Here is a 16211-nt window from a genome sequence, read left to right as displayed (position 1 = left end):
TTTAACCACTGGAAGGATGGGTTCTTTCATCTTAATAAGTGGCTTATAACGAATGTGCATACTTCATTTAAGACTATACTGACACCAACCTTGAGGGCTTTTCATTATATCAAACAATGACCCTATGGGTAGGTAGTATAATTATCTGCCTAATATAGATTAGGAAATGGAAGCACAGAGCCAGCAGTTAATTGTTGTCCAGGATTCTGCAGCGGGGATTTGAACCCAGAGTCCATGCTCTTCGCCACATCATTATTCTGCCTCTGCGATACTTGTTTTAAAGTACGGTGCATTAGTATTTATTTTTTTAATCGGTCGGTCATCCAGAGCCATGGTCTGTAAACTGCAGCTCGCGAGCCACATGCGGCTCTTTGGCCCCTTGAGTGTGGCTCTTCCACAAAATACCACGGCCTGGGCAAGTCTATTTTGAAGGAATGGTGTTGAAAGTTTAAGTTTTAAAAATTTGACTCTCAAAAGAAATTTCAGTCGTTTTACTGTTGATATTTGGCTCTGTTGACTAATGAGTTTGCCGACCACTGATCCAGAGCATGGAGGGAAGGCTCTCACAGACCAGTGTGCACTAATTAGCCATTCTGTGCTTTCCTTGGTTTTGTGCCTCTGTGGTCTCTGGCAGTCCCTCCTTCTCTGAAGACAGGTTGAACCAGGAATAGTCAACGGAAGTGCTGACAGTATTGCAGAAAGCCCTAAAGAAGATGATCATGCTACATGTTAACGGTTTAATAACTGGAGGCAGCCTCTAACATCGGGAGGCTGTTAGGGATTGTCGGAAGTCCTTTGACGTTATAGAGGACATCACAGATATCAGTGCATCTTGCAGAACAGACCAGTGACAATAGTGGACTGGAGTAAGGATGGCTGGGGCCTGAATGTGACTTACGGATGTTTAGGAGAAGAAAGATGGTGGTCTGTGTGGCGTCAGGAACTAGAGCTGCCTTAGTGATGTGCGCCTAACCCCTCTTACTCCCTGCCCAGATAGGCCTGTATCTGCCTCATAGCAGGGCTCAGGAGTAACTGAGACAGCACGCATAAAATCCTACTCACTGGACCTGCGTCCTACTGAGAGGCCGTTAATTAATTATACTTGCCGCAGTTGGTAATATTCTTCCTCTTATTCTTAGGCTTACATTTCTTATAATACTTGAAGTACTAGTACTTACATTTTGTTTTACTTTTTGCTCTTCCCAGAGATCTGAGAGCACCTCCAGAACACGGAAAGATTTTTGTTGTAAGGCGATCTCTCTTAGAGTAAGTATTTTAAATGCTTTTGTTAACTATAAATTTAAATTAAAAAAAAATACACACAACTATTCTGATTGTTGGAATCACTGCTTAATCTATGAATGTTTAAAGAGTTTGTTCTATAGTCATATACATCATTTGTTTTGATAATGCTCTTTGTACATTTGCTGTGCCCTGGCTCTGCATCTATTTTCAAAGGAGGAGTTAGAAATCAGAATGGTTATCTGTCTTTGATAAATTCCTTCCATTTGTGCTGCAGATAACTGGTTACTCAAAGAGCTAAGATAGGGTTTTCTATTTAGGTAAACCACTTCAAGAGAGTTTTAGTGTTGCTGCCTTTTTTATGTATAATTTTTAATCTCTTCTTTGGCTAGCCAGAGTAAACACATGATAGTTTTCTCAGATTTACTTATTTTAAAACCCTGATTGTGTGGACCTTATGAAAAAGACATCAGGCAAGGTAAATTAATTGTGGTGACATCATTTGTGAACTGAAAAGTAAAGGTGCACTTTGAGTATGTAATTAATATTTCTTTTGTAATGTTCTCTGAGATCATTCATTCATTCATTAGAATATTCCTGTAATTTAATATGCATTAGTGTAGGTCACCTGAAATAGTTGGGCTGGTGGATCTTAGTTATGGATGTGCTTTTCTTTTAAAAATGCATCATATTCTTATCAAAATTTATTTTCTATGGGCCAAATTGGTCTGTATTACTTAGTTTTGATTAGAAGGCCGACATTTTCTAAATATCTAATGTAGACTATCACTTCAGTATTATGTTGAAGAGATTTAGCTTTTTTTTTTTTAATATATTTTATTGATTTTGTACAGGGAGGAAGGGAGAGAGATAGAGAGTTAGAAACATCGATGCGAGTCATCGATCAGCTGCCTCTTGCACACCCCCTACTGGGGATATGCCCGCAACCAAGGCACATGCCCTTGACCGGAATCGAACTCGGGACCCTTCAGTCCCCAAGCCTACGCTCTATCCATTGAGCCAAACCGGTCTCGGCAAGAGATTTAGCTTTTAACATCTATATCTGGGGGAAATGCCGGCTTTCCATGTAAAAGAAATTAAAGCAAATATTTTCAACATTATAATTAAGATTTAAGTGATAGTATTCTATATATGAAAAATAAACAAAATTAAAATATATATTTTTAAATCAAGGAAACAAAACATGTATTTTATGGCTTAGGTGGGTTTTTATTAGAATTGAAGGTCCTTAACCCAGACATTTAATAGTATTTTAGATGTCTCAAAAAGTTAGGAGATTAGCTTACATCTTGCCACAAATAAAGCTAAAACACTTGTTTTAATCAAATATAAAAAGTCCTTATTTAGAAAAAGTCATCTAGAAAGTAATTGGTGTCTTTTAAAAGTAACCCAGTCTTAGTAAAATAAAAAGATAAAAAAAGCTAGAAAATAAAAGCATTTGTAAATGGTTAAGTTTATAGACTTATAGGGTAGATCAATATTATAGAAATGCTATCTTAATTTGTGTGTGTGTGTGTGTGTGTGTGTGTGTGTGTGTGAGAGAGAGAGAGAGAGAGAGAGAGAGAGAGAGAGAGAGAGAGAGAGAGAGAAATAGAGAAATAGAGAGAGAGAGAGGGAGGGAGGGAGGGAGGGAGAGGGAGGTGGGGGGAGGAATGTAAGACTTAAAAAAAAGTTTTTAGCCTTTGAGATAGCTCCTGTGTCCCCTGTGTTCAGTGAATGGCCTTTTGCCTACATTAGAAGACAGTCACCTCTGGCAGGTTTTTCAGGAATGCACACCATTTTTTTTTTTTTTTAACATGTTTGATATCCATGCTGTTTTCTAGGAAGCACTATTTATCTTATCAGAAAGAGCCTTGCCTTAAACTCTTCCAATAAGTTTTACTTTGGTCACGTCAATTCAGGCTTAATATTCTGTGATTACTGTTAAACTCATCACACCCATGTGTGCTTACTACTATTTGAGTTGTTGCTTAAAACTCTACTTCAGGCTTAATATTCTGTGATTACTGTTTGAGATATTTTGAAGGGTAGATTAAATATTTCTGGACTGCTTTAAAATCTTTAATATATGACATTTAAAAATCAAATATAAGTTATTCATTTTATTTGTTTAAACTACATTTACAGTGAGCTGTTTGAGGTGGACCACATCAGAACAATATATCACATGTTTATTGCCCTCCTCATTCTCTTTATCCTCAGCACACTTGTGGTAGATTACATTGACGAAGGAAGGTAAGACAAGAAAAAGGATGGTTGGCTAGTTGGCTCATAGGATGTTGGGAGTTTTCATTTTATGTAAAATTTGGTAGGGGGTGATTTGGTTAAATTTGCTTCAGAAAATTCCAAAATAGCTGATTTGAGGTTCAGATTTCTGTCTCTCAAAAAAGTAAATACAACTAAAAAGAAGATTAGAAATTTCATTACTTTTATTTTTCTAAATGGTCTATTTGAATAGACCATAATTGTTAGTTTCTATGTAATTTTCTTAAATGGGAGAATTTTGTATATATGATTTATCAAATTTTTTTTTATTATGGTATACATTTTAGCTAGGTACTAAAAATAAGTAGCTTATTGGAATTTCACATTTGAAAAATGTATTTTTAATATAAATATCAAATTGTAACTTTAAAAATGACAGTGTAGTAATCATACATTGAATTATATGCTTTATTAGAAAATTAAATTTTGAGATGATTTAATATATTAATAGATTTTTTATTTTATTTTTTTAATTCTTTGTTGTTTAAAGTATTAAATATAGTATTACATATATCTCTTTTTTCCCCCATTGACTTCTTCCCTGGCCACTCCCACCCCCCATAGATTGTTTTACTTATACCTATTTCCTTCTGAAAAATCATCTTTTGTACATAACAGTGATTGCTATTTGTATACTTTAAGTATGGACTTTGCCATAGAATATTTTAGAGTTTAAAATGTATTAATGTAAGAATCTAACTTTTGAGAAGTTTAGAGACTTACTATTTTAAGTTATATTAGGCATTTTATGTGCAAAGACTGTATTATCTTAGGACTTTTAGAAACTTTGTTATTGAAATACGTTGTGAATCAATTCAGTAGCACAACTTCAATGACTTCAGTGTGTTAACATTGCTGTGTTTCCTAAAGCTGAGAGTTTTAAAATCTGTGAATCAATGCATATTTTTAAAAACGTGCTTTTGTGTCTTTGCTCTGTGCTTTTTCTCCCCAGGCTGGTGCTTGAGTTCAATCTCATATATTATGCCTTTGGCCAGTTTCCTGTTGTTATATGCACATGGTGCGCCATGTTCTTGAGTACACTTTCAGTTCCCTATTTCCTCTTTCAACATTGGGCCAGAGGCTACAGCAAGAGTTCTCATCCAGTGATCCATTCTCTCTTCCATGGCTTTTTTCTCATGGTCTTCCAGATTGGAATTCTAGGTTTTGGACCAACGTATATTGTATTAGCATATACACTGCCACCAGCTTCCCGTTGCATTGTTATCTTTGAACAGGTAAGGTTTTGAGCGTTTCTCAAATGCTGTGCTTAGTTAAAATAATGATGGAATAATAGTAATCATCATCATCATCATCATAATATTATCATTATAACAATATAATACTGATATTCTGTTATTTTGGACAAATTTTTATAACTGACTCTTTATGCTATTGTCTAAAATTAAAGTATTAAACTAGATCATCTCATCTCATAAAATTTGTTCTAACTTCAGTGTTCTCTGATGCTTAATAATTGAAATAAATCATATTGAACTGTTCTGGATGAATTCAGATTTTGTTCTTGAATTCTGTATAGTAGTCATTTATACCATAAAATGTTTTTGTAATCAAAACCCCCCACTTTTGAAATGTCAGATTCATTATTTTGTCATATAACTGTTTCCATCTAAAAAACAGATTTATTTTGTCCATACACCCTTCCGATTTTCTTACATTGGGTGTCCATAATGCTCTGTTTGAGTAATGGAAAGGACCATGTCAGGAGCCTTTCTTTGATAGAGTTTTATAATATGGTACTTTAAGGCACAAAATAATATGTCCTTCTTTAGAGGTTGTTTTTAATTTGCTTTATTCCATAGAAGTGAATTTGAGTTGGTATATGCAAAATTAAAACATTCTTCATGTGACTATAATGTAGTGTTGTTCTGGGGTTGCTTATATGAGGCAAGACAGTGATAGAAAATACATCTTTTTTCCCCCTCTCCTTCTTTAGATTCGTATGGCAATGAAGGTCCATTCGTTTGTCAGAGAGAATGTGCCTCGGGTACTAACTTCAGCTAAGGAGAAATCAAGTATGTAATTTTATTGCATCAAAGTACTATTCATAGGGTATTTATAGGGTTTAGGGGGATGGCACATTACATTCTACAGACATTATGTTTGATTTTAATTATGTAGCCTCCACATTGATTTGGAAGACTATCTCACTATTTTCTGATAGTTTCTGTTTTGTCTTGGTACCCGCCATTTAAAACGGTTGATCATTAGATTCTTGTAACTTTATGTAATTTTTATAGAATGTTAAACTCATCACACCCATGTGTGCTTACTACTATTTGAGTTGTTGCTTCAGTCACAGGAATAACTCAGTCTAGAGGGATTGGTCTATTAATATTAGAATAAGAAGTCATCATTTTGGGAGATCAGGAAGAAACAACATAAGCTAAGGGGAAGTCATTTTATTCTTCCCTATCCTATGCTTCCTTACTTTCCCTTTGTAGTTTTGCTAGCCAAGTTTTCCTTTTCCAGAAACTGTTCCAGTACCCACAGTCAACCAGTACTTGTATTTCTTGTTTGCTCCAACCCTCATCTACCGGGACAACTACCCCAGGTAACGGCTCTGTGAAGTACCAATGTGCTAAGCACCTGAAGCGACAGGAGTGAGGTGCAGCAGATGGGAAGGGCCAGTTCACATAGGGCTACAGAGAATGCAGAATGAGTTTTCATTTTGTTCACTAGCCTGGAGAGCCCCAAATGGTGATTCCAGCAGTCTTATTTGATCACAGTAATTCTTGACAGAATGTACTTTATTTAGAAAATTTATTTTGTTGCTTCTTTTTTAGGACTCCCACTATAAGATGGAGTTATGTGGTTATGCAGTTTGCACAGGTAAGTTTTTTTTTCACTGCCTAAGGTTTGGTGATTGGTGGGAGATTGGGGATTTGAATTGATTGATTATAACAACTTAATCTATTTAAAGTGTTAGTAAATTTATGTTTATTGGGAGCTGTAGAACTCTTTCTGAAGTTTTGAAATTATTCTCAATACAGTGAATGGTGTTTGTTTTGCCAATATCAAAATTAATTTTCTTCAATAAAATAATTTGTTTTAATTAAAGTAATTCCATTTGGTTACTTCAGTCAGCACCTACACTAATTTCCCCCTCCCCTCCTGTTTTTATATTTTTGGATATATATGTGGGCCTGACACTTCTCATTACCTCTTCCTCCTAAACCCCTTATCAGAATCAAATCCCAGAAAATCCCATTTTATTTATTTATTTATTTTAATTAATTAATTTATTTATTTTACATATTTTAATGATTTTTTTTTTGCCCCCCTCCCTCCCTCCCCCCCCCATATCCCCTCCCTCCCCATAGTTTTATGTCCATTGGTTGTACTTATATGCATGTATACAAGTCCTTCGGTTGATCTATTATCTCCCCCAGATCCTCCTCCCCTCCCCGCTGTAATTTGACAATCTGCTTGTTGCTTTACTGTCTCTATATCTATCTTTTGGTTCATCAGTTTATAATGCTCTTTATTATCCACAAATGAGTGAGGTCATGTGGTGTTTCTCAGAAAATCCCATTTTAAATTCTTATTTCAATCAAATACCCATTTAAGAAACAAATTATTGTTTTTAGGACAAATTATTTTGGTATAGGTTCAAGTAGCAGGAAAATCAGGTCCCAAGAGTCTGATCTTTTACAAACGCCCTTTGGTAAAGGGTTGGGAAAAGATACGGAAGAAACTAGGCCTGAGTAATATCTGGAGGGTACAATTTGCAATCTTGCATATAAGTGTTAAGTGGAATATATATGTAAACATTAGAGGTCACATATGTATCTTCTTTTGGAGGAGAATCACCGTCTTTCCTTACCGAGCCATCATTCTTATGACTATCTTTGTTGTGTTCCAGGTGTTTGGCTGCTTGTTTTATATGTACTACGTCTTTGAAAGGCTCTGTGCCCCCCTGTTTCGCAATATCAAGCAGGAGCCCTTCAGTGCTCGTGTTCTGATCCTGTGTGTATTTAACTCCATCTTGCCAGGTAACATGGGTATTGGTTAATTTGGCCACTTATGAAGTTGCAAGGAAAATAGAAAGCTAATGCACCTTTGATTTACCTGCTTTTCACTTATAAATTCATCTACATATCTATTCCTATCTTGGCTTCTTTCCATCTGTCTCATTAATGAAGTATATTTCAGTCTCAGACCAATTTTTCCATTGGCCTTCTGGCTTTTACTCAAGTTTTGCTTTTTCTGACTAGATAATGCATATTTATGCTTTGTTTCCCTATAGTCTTGCTCCTAATCCAAGCAGAGCCTGAAATAGACTTTATTTTTAAAATCATTTGTTATTTCCTGATTCTAAATCCAGTGGATGCTTTAGCCCTTACTCTGATCTTTGTGAAGCACTGGCTGTTGTTGACCACATTTTGAAATCTCCCTACCACTCTTTCATTTTGTCCTGTCTTTCCACCCATACTTCAGACTTCTAACTTGCTCATATTTTTTTTTCCTGGAAATATATGAGTACCTACTATATTTCAGATGCTGACCGTATAGCAGTGAACAGACATACTCTTCACTCTCTGGAAGCTTGCAGTCTAATTAAATATACAGTTTCTTTGCTTCTTTTTTTTCCTCTACCCATTAAATGTTGGTAACATTTTCCATGATCACCTTGTCTCTTTCTTCTCTCTCTCCCAGACTTCTAATAACCCTCCCTGATTGCTTTTCACGGGTTACTCCAGTAAACTCTCATCTGTTCCTGCAGGATATGTGTACTGCGTGTCTTCCTCACTAGGCTACAAATTCCTTGAGATCAAGGATTGTGTCTTATAGCCACTCAGCTAGTCACAGTCTCTCCCATATTGTCTATTCCATAGCAGATGCTCTATAAATACTTTTGAATAAATGAGTGAAGGGGGTGAGCATGTATTTTACATTAAAGTAATAATATATAAGGAGAATAAACAAAGTGCTGATGAACTTTGTATCATGCTGGAGATGACATTTAACGTTGGGCATTGGAAATAGATGGGCATTTGCTTGGCAGAGAAGTGGTGGATAGGCGCTTTCAGGTAGTGGGATGGGTGCAAAGGCATAGACTTACTTTAGAATGGCCGAAGTCCAGGTAGGGATGATGTGTGCGACACTGGGAGTGGAATCGGAGATTAGTTAACCTTATCACTATTGACATTCAGGGCTAGATAATTATTTGATTTGGGGGGCTGTCTTATGTATTATAGGATATTTTTTTTACCATTCTGGTCTCTAACAAATAGATGCCAATAGCACATTCCCAATCCTTGAGTTGTGACAACCAAAAATGTCTTCAGAATTGTCAAATGTTCCTGGTGTGTGGTGGTGGTAGGGGACTTGTCCCCCAGTTTCAAACAACTGGTTTATGGGAATGCACGAGGGCCGGATTTTAAAGGGCCTTGGGTGTTGAGGAATTTCTATTAAAAACAGGCTCATTTGTCATCTGTAAAACCCATTTGGAAGAAAGTGACTGCTTTATAAAATGGAAATAATTAACTTTAAGAAGAGCACTATCACCTCTGGAATGAGTAAGCTGGAATAATCATTTTTATTTTGCAAAATAATTCTAGCTAAGCAGGTGATGACAAAAATAACTGCTTGGTATATGAGCTATTTGGAATTACTCAACATTATTAATTTTATTTTCAGGTGTCCTGGGGCTGTTACTTACTTTTTTTGCCTTTTTGCACTGTTGGCTCAATGCCTTTGCCGAGATGTTACGCTTTGGTGACAGAATGTTTTATAAGGTAATGTATACTGGGACTCATTTTTCTTTTCACAATTTATTATGTCCTCATTGCGAGGTATTTGAGCATTGTAGGTATGAAGTCTGAAATTCTGATATCAATGTAATTAGTAAAGCCTTATCTTCTACCTCTGATATCCTCCCCTTCTCATGACATATGGTTTCTGCTGGATCCCGTGTTGGTGATTACAGAAGGAGAGCATGTGTCTAGAGGGTGGTATGATACTTTGCTGACTGGTCATTCATGTGAAATTGGCTGTCTGGTGCTGTAGGAGTAATTTCAGTAAATTATTCCATTTAAAGTTGCTGAAGGGAGGAAATAAGTTTTTCCTTTTTTATTTATGAAAAGCATTAATTCTGCTTAAAATAGCATTCTATACTTGCAAAGTTAGAATTAAGTTCTAAACTCAGGATCTGAAGTTTAGTTTGTGGTTTTGGTAACACTCCAAGCCTACCACTTCTTTCTCAAATAAATAGTGAATGTAGGCTGTGAATTTTAGGTGTCTGATTTCCTTAGTCTGAATTTTTTAAAAAATATATATTTTATTGATTTTTTTACAGAGAGGAAGGGAGAGAGATAAAGAGCTAGAAACATCGATGAGAGAGAAACATCGAAACGTCGATGAGAGAGAAACATCAACCAGCTGCCTCTTGCACACCCCCTACCGGGGATGTGCCCGCAACCAATGTACATGCCTTTGACCGGAATTGAACCTGGGACCCTTCAGTCCGCAGACCGACGCTCTACCACTGAGCCAAACCGGTTTTGGCATTCCTTAGTCTGAATTAAAGTAGGAAGCAAGATATATGGAAAGGAGCACCAGGTTTTGGAGGTAGCCACGATCTCGCTCCTTATACTCTTCAGCTTTAGCATGCTATGTAACCCTGTGTGACCTTAGAATTCTCTGGTGTTTTAAGCAAGGCAATGGGGATTAACTGATTGCTATTTAGAGGTATAATAGAGTGAATGATCATTTATGTTCTGTGTCTTCCACCATAACTTGTTTTCTAATGAGACAAAATGAACCTAGGGAATGAATCATATAGAACTGGAATTAATGTCTTACTAAACATCAGTCACCAAAATGCCTTTTAAGATTTTTCTGACATCTGTGTATGGACTGACAGTTTATCATAACACACTGGGTATCATGTGTGTATGTTCTTTGGGATTATTCAGGGGTTTTTGCTTTGGCTCTGTGTGTATATACAGGTATATGTGTGTGGCATGTGTGTAGTTTTATAGCTTTGGTTTTTTTCCTCAGGATTGGTGGAATTCCACATCCTACTCCAACTATTACAGGACCTGGAATGTGGTGGTCCATGACTGGCTGTATTACTATGCTTACAGGGACTTTCTCTGGGTAAGCAGCAGCATTTAGTTGATGTTGTTCAAGAAATGGAGATCCTTTTCCAGACAGTACAGGTATTAATATTGTACAGCTGGAGGAAGTTATACTTAGTAGTCTTTAATTCTCTTAGGAGCCATTTATGTCTAAGAAATCTTCTGCCTTGAATAATACTGCGGACAGACCAGTATGGACAGTTACTGGGTGTAATACCATGTTTTCATTCTGGATTTTATTTTAAACAATTACAAAGTAAGAATGCAGGCAAACATTCAGATAACTTAAAATGATCCATCATTTATGGGTCATTTCTTATGAATCTCACTGATAACAGATAATCTCCCTCTAATTTTTTCTTCATTTACTTTTTTTTTTTTTTTTAATCTGTTCAAAGTGGAGAACCACTCTATGTTTGGACTTAACATTTCTCCAATTGATCCTATACTAGGTCTTTGAGATATTCTTCAAAGCAGAATGTATCTAGACTGATGAAATGAAATTTTGAATATCAGGGTTGATTAATGCTGGTACCTCCTCCAGATTATTGGCTCAGATAGCATTGTATTCGAGTGTTCTTTCCTTTATGTATGTAGTTTCACTTATGGACAAGGGAAGTCTCTTCTTTCTAAATCTTAGTTTTGTTACCTGTACAAATGGAGAGGATGCCTGCCCTGTCTACCATACTGTGCTACTCTAAAGGTTGAGACCTGTGATGTCTTCACTGATGTATAAAAACTATGTTTTGTCCTTCAGAGTGACTTACCACTATAAGTTATTAATGTTTTTAAAAATATGCCTCGATCTTTCTTTCAACATTATTGGTTTTGAAAATGCCTTATTTGAAAATAAGGATTTTTAAAGCATAGGTGTTTTCTCTAATTATAATATATTTGGGTTAATCCAAGGAGTAGATTGGAAAGTCCAATCTGTACTAATAAAAGGGTAATATACTAATCGGACTGGGTCGACTGGATATCTTCCAGTCGTCCTGCTTCCTTCCGGACAAAGCCACAGTGGCGGGGACAGAGGCAGAGGTGGCTAGGGGCTATCATGCCGCAGGTAAGGGTGGTTAGGGGGTGATCAGGTCAGCAGGGGAGGGCAGTTAGGGTCGATCAGGCTGGCAGGCAGAGGGGTTAGGGGCAAGCAGATAGAGTGGTTAGGGGCAATCAGGCAGGCAGGCAGATGAGGAATTAGGAACCAGCAGTCCTGGATTGCAATAGGGATGTCCTGGATTGGAGAGGGTGCAGGCCAGGCTGAGGGACCCTCCACACCCTCCTGCCCACATGCACGAATTTCGTGCACCAGGCCTCCAGTATAAATATAACTAAATTTATGCCTTTAACATGTGATAATTATAAGTCTTACGTAGTTTGTGCTTAGTTACCCTTTTAAAAACTGTTTTCTAATATTTTCCTTTTACCCTAGTTTTTCACTAAGAGATTCAAGTCTGCTGCCATGTTAGCCGTCTTTGCTGTGTCTGCTGTCGTCCACGAATATGCCATCGCTGTTTGCTTGAGCTTTTTCTACCCAGTGCTCTTTGTGCTCTTCATGTTCTTTGGAAGTAAGTATCCTGGCATGCCATGAGGACTGAGGGAGATGCCAAAAGAGAAATTTAGAAAATAAAGTATAAAATCAATGTAGAAAGCTAGATAATAAGCTGTAATACTATCTCAAGGCAGTGTTTGCTTATCAGAGGGTAAAGAACATTGTTTTGAGTAATTATACACACTCTGTTTCAAAATGTTTATACTTTGAAGTAGAGAAATGAGCCACGTAACAGTGATTTGGTAGGTCACAAAAACAACTTCCCCATTCTTCAACTCTGTCATTGTTCCCGGCTGAAAAAAAACTGACCCTTTTTTGGGTGGGGAGGAAAGGATAAGTTAGAATATGAATGAGTCAATGAAATACATGTTCACCTGTTCTGAATACTATCTGATTTCCAATTCATCACTATTAATAAACCTCAACACTGAAGCTTCATTTTTATTTGTAGGAGCAGCAGCCAGAATAAACCATGTATGCACAGTTGATGCTCATTGTGATACTTAGATGACTATAGTAGCTATATGAGGCTGCTTATAGATTGTCTGGATATATATCTTTTGTTCTCTTCCTAACTTTAGTGGCTTTCAACTTCATTGTCAATGATAGCCGGAAAAGGCCAATCTGGAACGTCATGATGTGGACTTCCCTTTTTGCGGGCCAGGGAGTCCTCCTGTGCTTTTATTCTCAAGAGTGGTATGCACGTCAGCACTGTCCTCTGAAAAATGTGAGTCCGCAGTCAGGCTGCAGTGGAAAAGTGACATGTTTGTCCCCGATTGTGAGGATTGGAGAGCAATTTTAAGGGGAAGGAGAGTAGTGGGAGATTATGATGAAGTAATGTTAAGCAGAGAGAAACATTATCTGATCTTCCTGCTACTGTTCTTAAAATTTTTCTTTTGCTTTTCTTCACTTTGAACTCTCCTACTTGGTGCTCCACCCCACCCTAATCCCCTCCCCCCTTTTTTTTAATTTCCTACTCTTTCACTGCTTTTTCTTTAGCTCCTAATTTTCTTCCTGTGTCCTAAAAATGTAGGACATGTGTATCCTATCCTCCACACACACCTAAATATATATGTATATTTTACCTCTTCCCTTCCAAAGTATCACGTCTTTGTAAAAATATTCAGGTACGCTCATATGCCTACGATCCCATTTCCCTTGATTTTCTTTTGTTGCTATTGTTGTTTGGTCTTTCGTGATCATGTAAGGGTCTCATCCTTAGAGCTTTAGCTTTCAGCTGCATGTGGATAACTCCCAAATAATTAGGGGGTGGGGGGCCTTCTTTATATATCCGGGTATTTCTCACAGGCACCCATAACTGAAGATGCCCACAATCAAATTAGTTCCTCTGCCAAAGCTTCTCCTGTCTACACTGTTTTTGTTATGCTGCCCAATGCTCCCTCCTTATTTCCTACTAACCCTCTGGGCACATTTGAACTAACTGTTCTGGACTACTAAAAGCAGGGGTGTGCTAAAATAAAATGCAAGACACATAAAGAAGTAGTACCTATTTGACATTTGGTCAGAAGTGCAATTGTGTAGACTTTAAAAGCTTTGTGGAAAGCCTCTAAACCAAGTAAATCTCTGCTATAGATAAAAATAATGAACATCTTTTGAATTATTGAACTCTTCATAGCTTAAAGGTCACTGAAATGCCGAGAGGCATTTTAGAGGTTTTCAGATATGACACTAACATCCCTATCTCTCCCCACACCTCATGCACGTAGTGCACACAAATAAGTTACATTTGTTTTCCTTTTTTTTTTTCCCCTCAAAGCCCACATTTCTGGATTATATCCGGCCACGTTCCTGGACTTGCCGTTATGTGTTTTAGAAGATTGGACTAGTTTCCTTCCTTGACACTGAAGATTGGGTACTCTACCTGACTTGGGGCCAGCATCTATTACCAGCTATTACTGATGAAGTTATTTGTGTTATTTGGACCACTCCATGCTTGACAGATGACTCACTCCATCCCTAGGTCATCTGGAGCTGAGCTATTGGAAGTTTACTGGAATTAATGTACACTTAAGCAGTGCTTTTTTTGTTTTATTTTGTTGAGAAGGAAGACTTCCAGCTAACATAATGACAGATGTTTGCTGGGTCATATTGGCTTAAGCCTCAGAAATTACATCTTTTGTTTCTTGACTATCTAGAGACTAAACATCATGTTTTCTTGGCCATTGAATTAGCCAAAACACTTATGAAGAAATCATTTAAATACCTCTGGCTTAGAAATTGTTTTCATGCACACCGATGGGATGTATGCTAATTAACCATGCAATTGGGATAGAAAAGAATATGGAACGTTTTGCTATTTCTATTAGAGAGAAAATATCTACTTTCCAAAGATAATCTTATTATAAATCCTAATTTGTGGGTTAGTTATTGTTCTTCTCAGCCTATATTTTCTTGAAAAAAGTTTGGTTCTACCCAAGTTTTACCTTGCTTTTACTATACAATGTAAGTCATGGTTTCTATGAAGCAAAATTACATCTCTCACCTTGAATTCTTGAATTTTCATTCATAATATCTATTGAGAAGAACAGAAATAGGATGGGAAAGAGAAAGAAGGCACAGGACAAAGAAAAATACTTCCTCTTGTAACTTTTAAAATAATTTTTTAAAAAACTTGCGTAGTCAATCATGTATTTAAATTATTTTATCATGGAACTTGTATGGAAAATAATTTTTAAAAACTTTAAGGTCATAACTTCTTTTAAGTTATTTAGAAAGTATCCTTTAGTACAGTTATTTTGTTGTCTAATAACTACTGACTAATAACTAGTAAGTCTGTAACTGAAGTATTAATCGCCTCCAATAATATTAAAGTGATTTTTAAAGATCCAGAAGCTGGCTTCTGTATGTTCTCAATTATACATTTAGTGGTATTATACTTTAGGTGAAACAAATTATTATGTGCTCATTTTCAGGAAAATGTACTCTATTGTGTGATGTTCCCATGTTATAAGGTGCCCATTGCTCATATAGTGTGGTGTGAGGACTTATTTTGTTTGTATGTATGAGGTGTGACTATGTAAAGATTGAGCATTTGGAGGGAGTATCTGAGACCCTGCATGTAGTTCAACTTTCCACCCAAAGAAGTAAGACTTACGAATTATTAAAAAATTACTGTTATTTAGGGCAGACAACTTGACAGGCCCTCTTGGAATTCTAACAGTCTTACTGTTATCCAAAAGGTTTGGGGAAATCTTTTCCAAAATATTTTAAAGACAGTTTGAGTCTATTATAATAAGAAGTAGAGAGAGTTTCTTAATAGTCACAACTTAATCTGTAGCACATATACTCAGTTTAATCACCTATTTCATTCCCCATATCTTTGATTCAGGTGAATTTAGGCAGTTTTTAAACACCACATGCAATTTCAACAGACAGAAGTGCACCTCAAAGTTATCTTCCACATGTTCTTACACGGTAATGGAACCATAACCTCCAAACAGGACTGCTTTAATATACCTTCTAATTACTGGTGTTTTTATTAAAAATTAAAATTAGTCAACCACTTACATTTACAACTGCAGTTTAAATATGAGGGAGCTGATAAAAATGAGCTTGATGTAAAATTTGGTTATGAATAAGCCAACCTATTAAAGTGAGAGAATGAAATTCTTAGTTCTGTATTTCTGTTAAGTAATGTAAACATATACTCTCATAGAGAGGACTTTGTTGTTCTGTACTGATTCTAAATACTGTATTTGTTGGACTGATTAAGGCTATTTAAAACACACACACACACACACAGCCCTAGCTGGTTTGCCCCAGTGGATAGAAAGAGCGTTGGCCTGTGATTGAAGGGTCCCAGGTTTGATTCTGGTCAAGAGCACTGCTTGGGTTGTGGGCTTGATCCCCAGTAGGGGGCATGCAGGAGGCAGCTGATCAATGATTCTCATCATTGATGTTTCTATCTTTCCCTTCCTCTCTGAAAACAATAAAAATATATTTTAAAGTTGACTCTATAAGTTAAAAATACAAAAAAAACTATCTTCCCTTTGTTTATTAGTGATTTTTTT

The 16211-nt window shown here is 36.6% G+C and overlaps 1 protein-coding gene and 1 long non-coding RNA gene across 3 annotated transcripts in view; one reads left to right on the top strand and one right to left on the bottom strand.

Annotated features, from left to right (window-relative positions):
• SOAT1 (sterol O-acyltransferase 1) overlaps nt 1-15924 on the top strand; it is a 43656-nt gene extending 27732 nt beyond the window's left edge. For both annotated transcript variants that reach the window (XM_036442252.2, XM_036442253.2), the window contains exons 5-16: nt 1207-1266; nt 3391-3498; nt 4481-4763; nt 5483-5561; nt 6019-6100; nt 6333-6378; nt 7412-7541; nt 9190-9287; nt 10552-10650; nt 12061-12196; nt 12762-12907; nt 13958-15924. In XM_036442252.2, the coding sequence (XP_036298145.1) occupies nt 1207-1266; nt 3391-3498; nt 4481-4763; nt 5483-5561; nt 6019-6100; nt 6333-6378; nt 7412-7541; nt 9190-9287; nt 10552-10650; nt 12061-12196; nt 12762-12907; nt 13958-14014 (1324 nt within the window). In that variant the 3' untranslated portion in view covers nt 14015-15924. The remainder of the gene's footprint in view (nt 1-1206; nt 1267-3390; nt 3499-4480; nt 4764-5482; nt 5562-6018; nt 6101-6332; nt 6379-7411; nt 7542-9189; nt 9288-10551; nt 10651-12060; nt 12197-12761; nt 12908-13957) is intronic.
• On the bottom strand, nt 139-15706 carry LOC118721362. The gene is made up of 4 exons (XR_004988716.1): nt 15613-15706; nt 12001-12010; nt 8474-8479; nt 139-149 (listed from the first exon to the last, which is right to left on the bottom strand). It is a non-coding gene; the product is annotated as an uncharacterized LOC118721362 (long non-coding RNA).
• Nucleotides 15925-16211: the final 287 nt, after the last annotated feature.

This window comes from Pipistrellus kuhlii, unplaced genomic scaffold (genome assembly GCF_014108245.1).
Source record: "Pipistrellus kuhlii isolate mPipKuh1 unplaced genomic scaffold, mPipKuh1.p scaffold_m20_p_18, whole genome shotgun sequence".
Lineage (NCBI taxonomy): Eukaryota > Metazoa > Chordata > Mammalia > Chiroptera > Vespertilionidae > Pipistrellus > Pipistrellus kuhlii.
The sequence above is the reverse complement of the archived record's forward strand: the minus strand, read 5'-3'. Positions and strand labels throughout refer to the sequence as shown.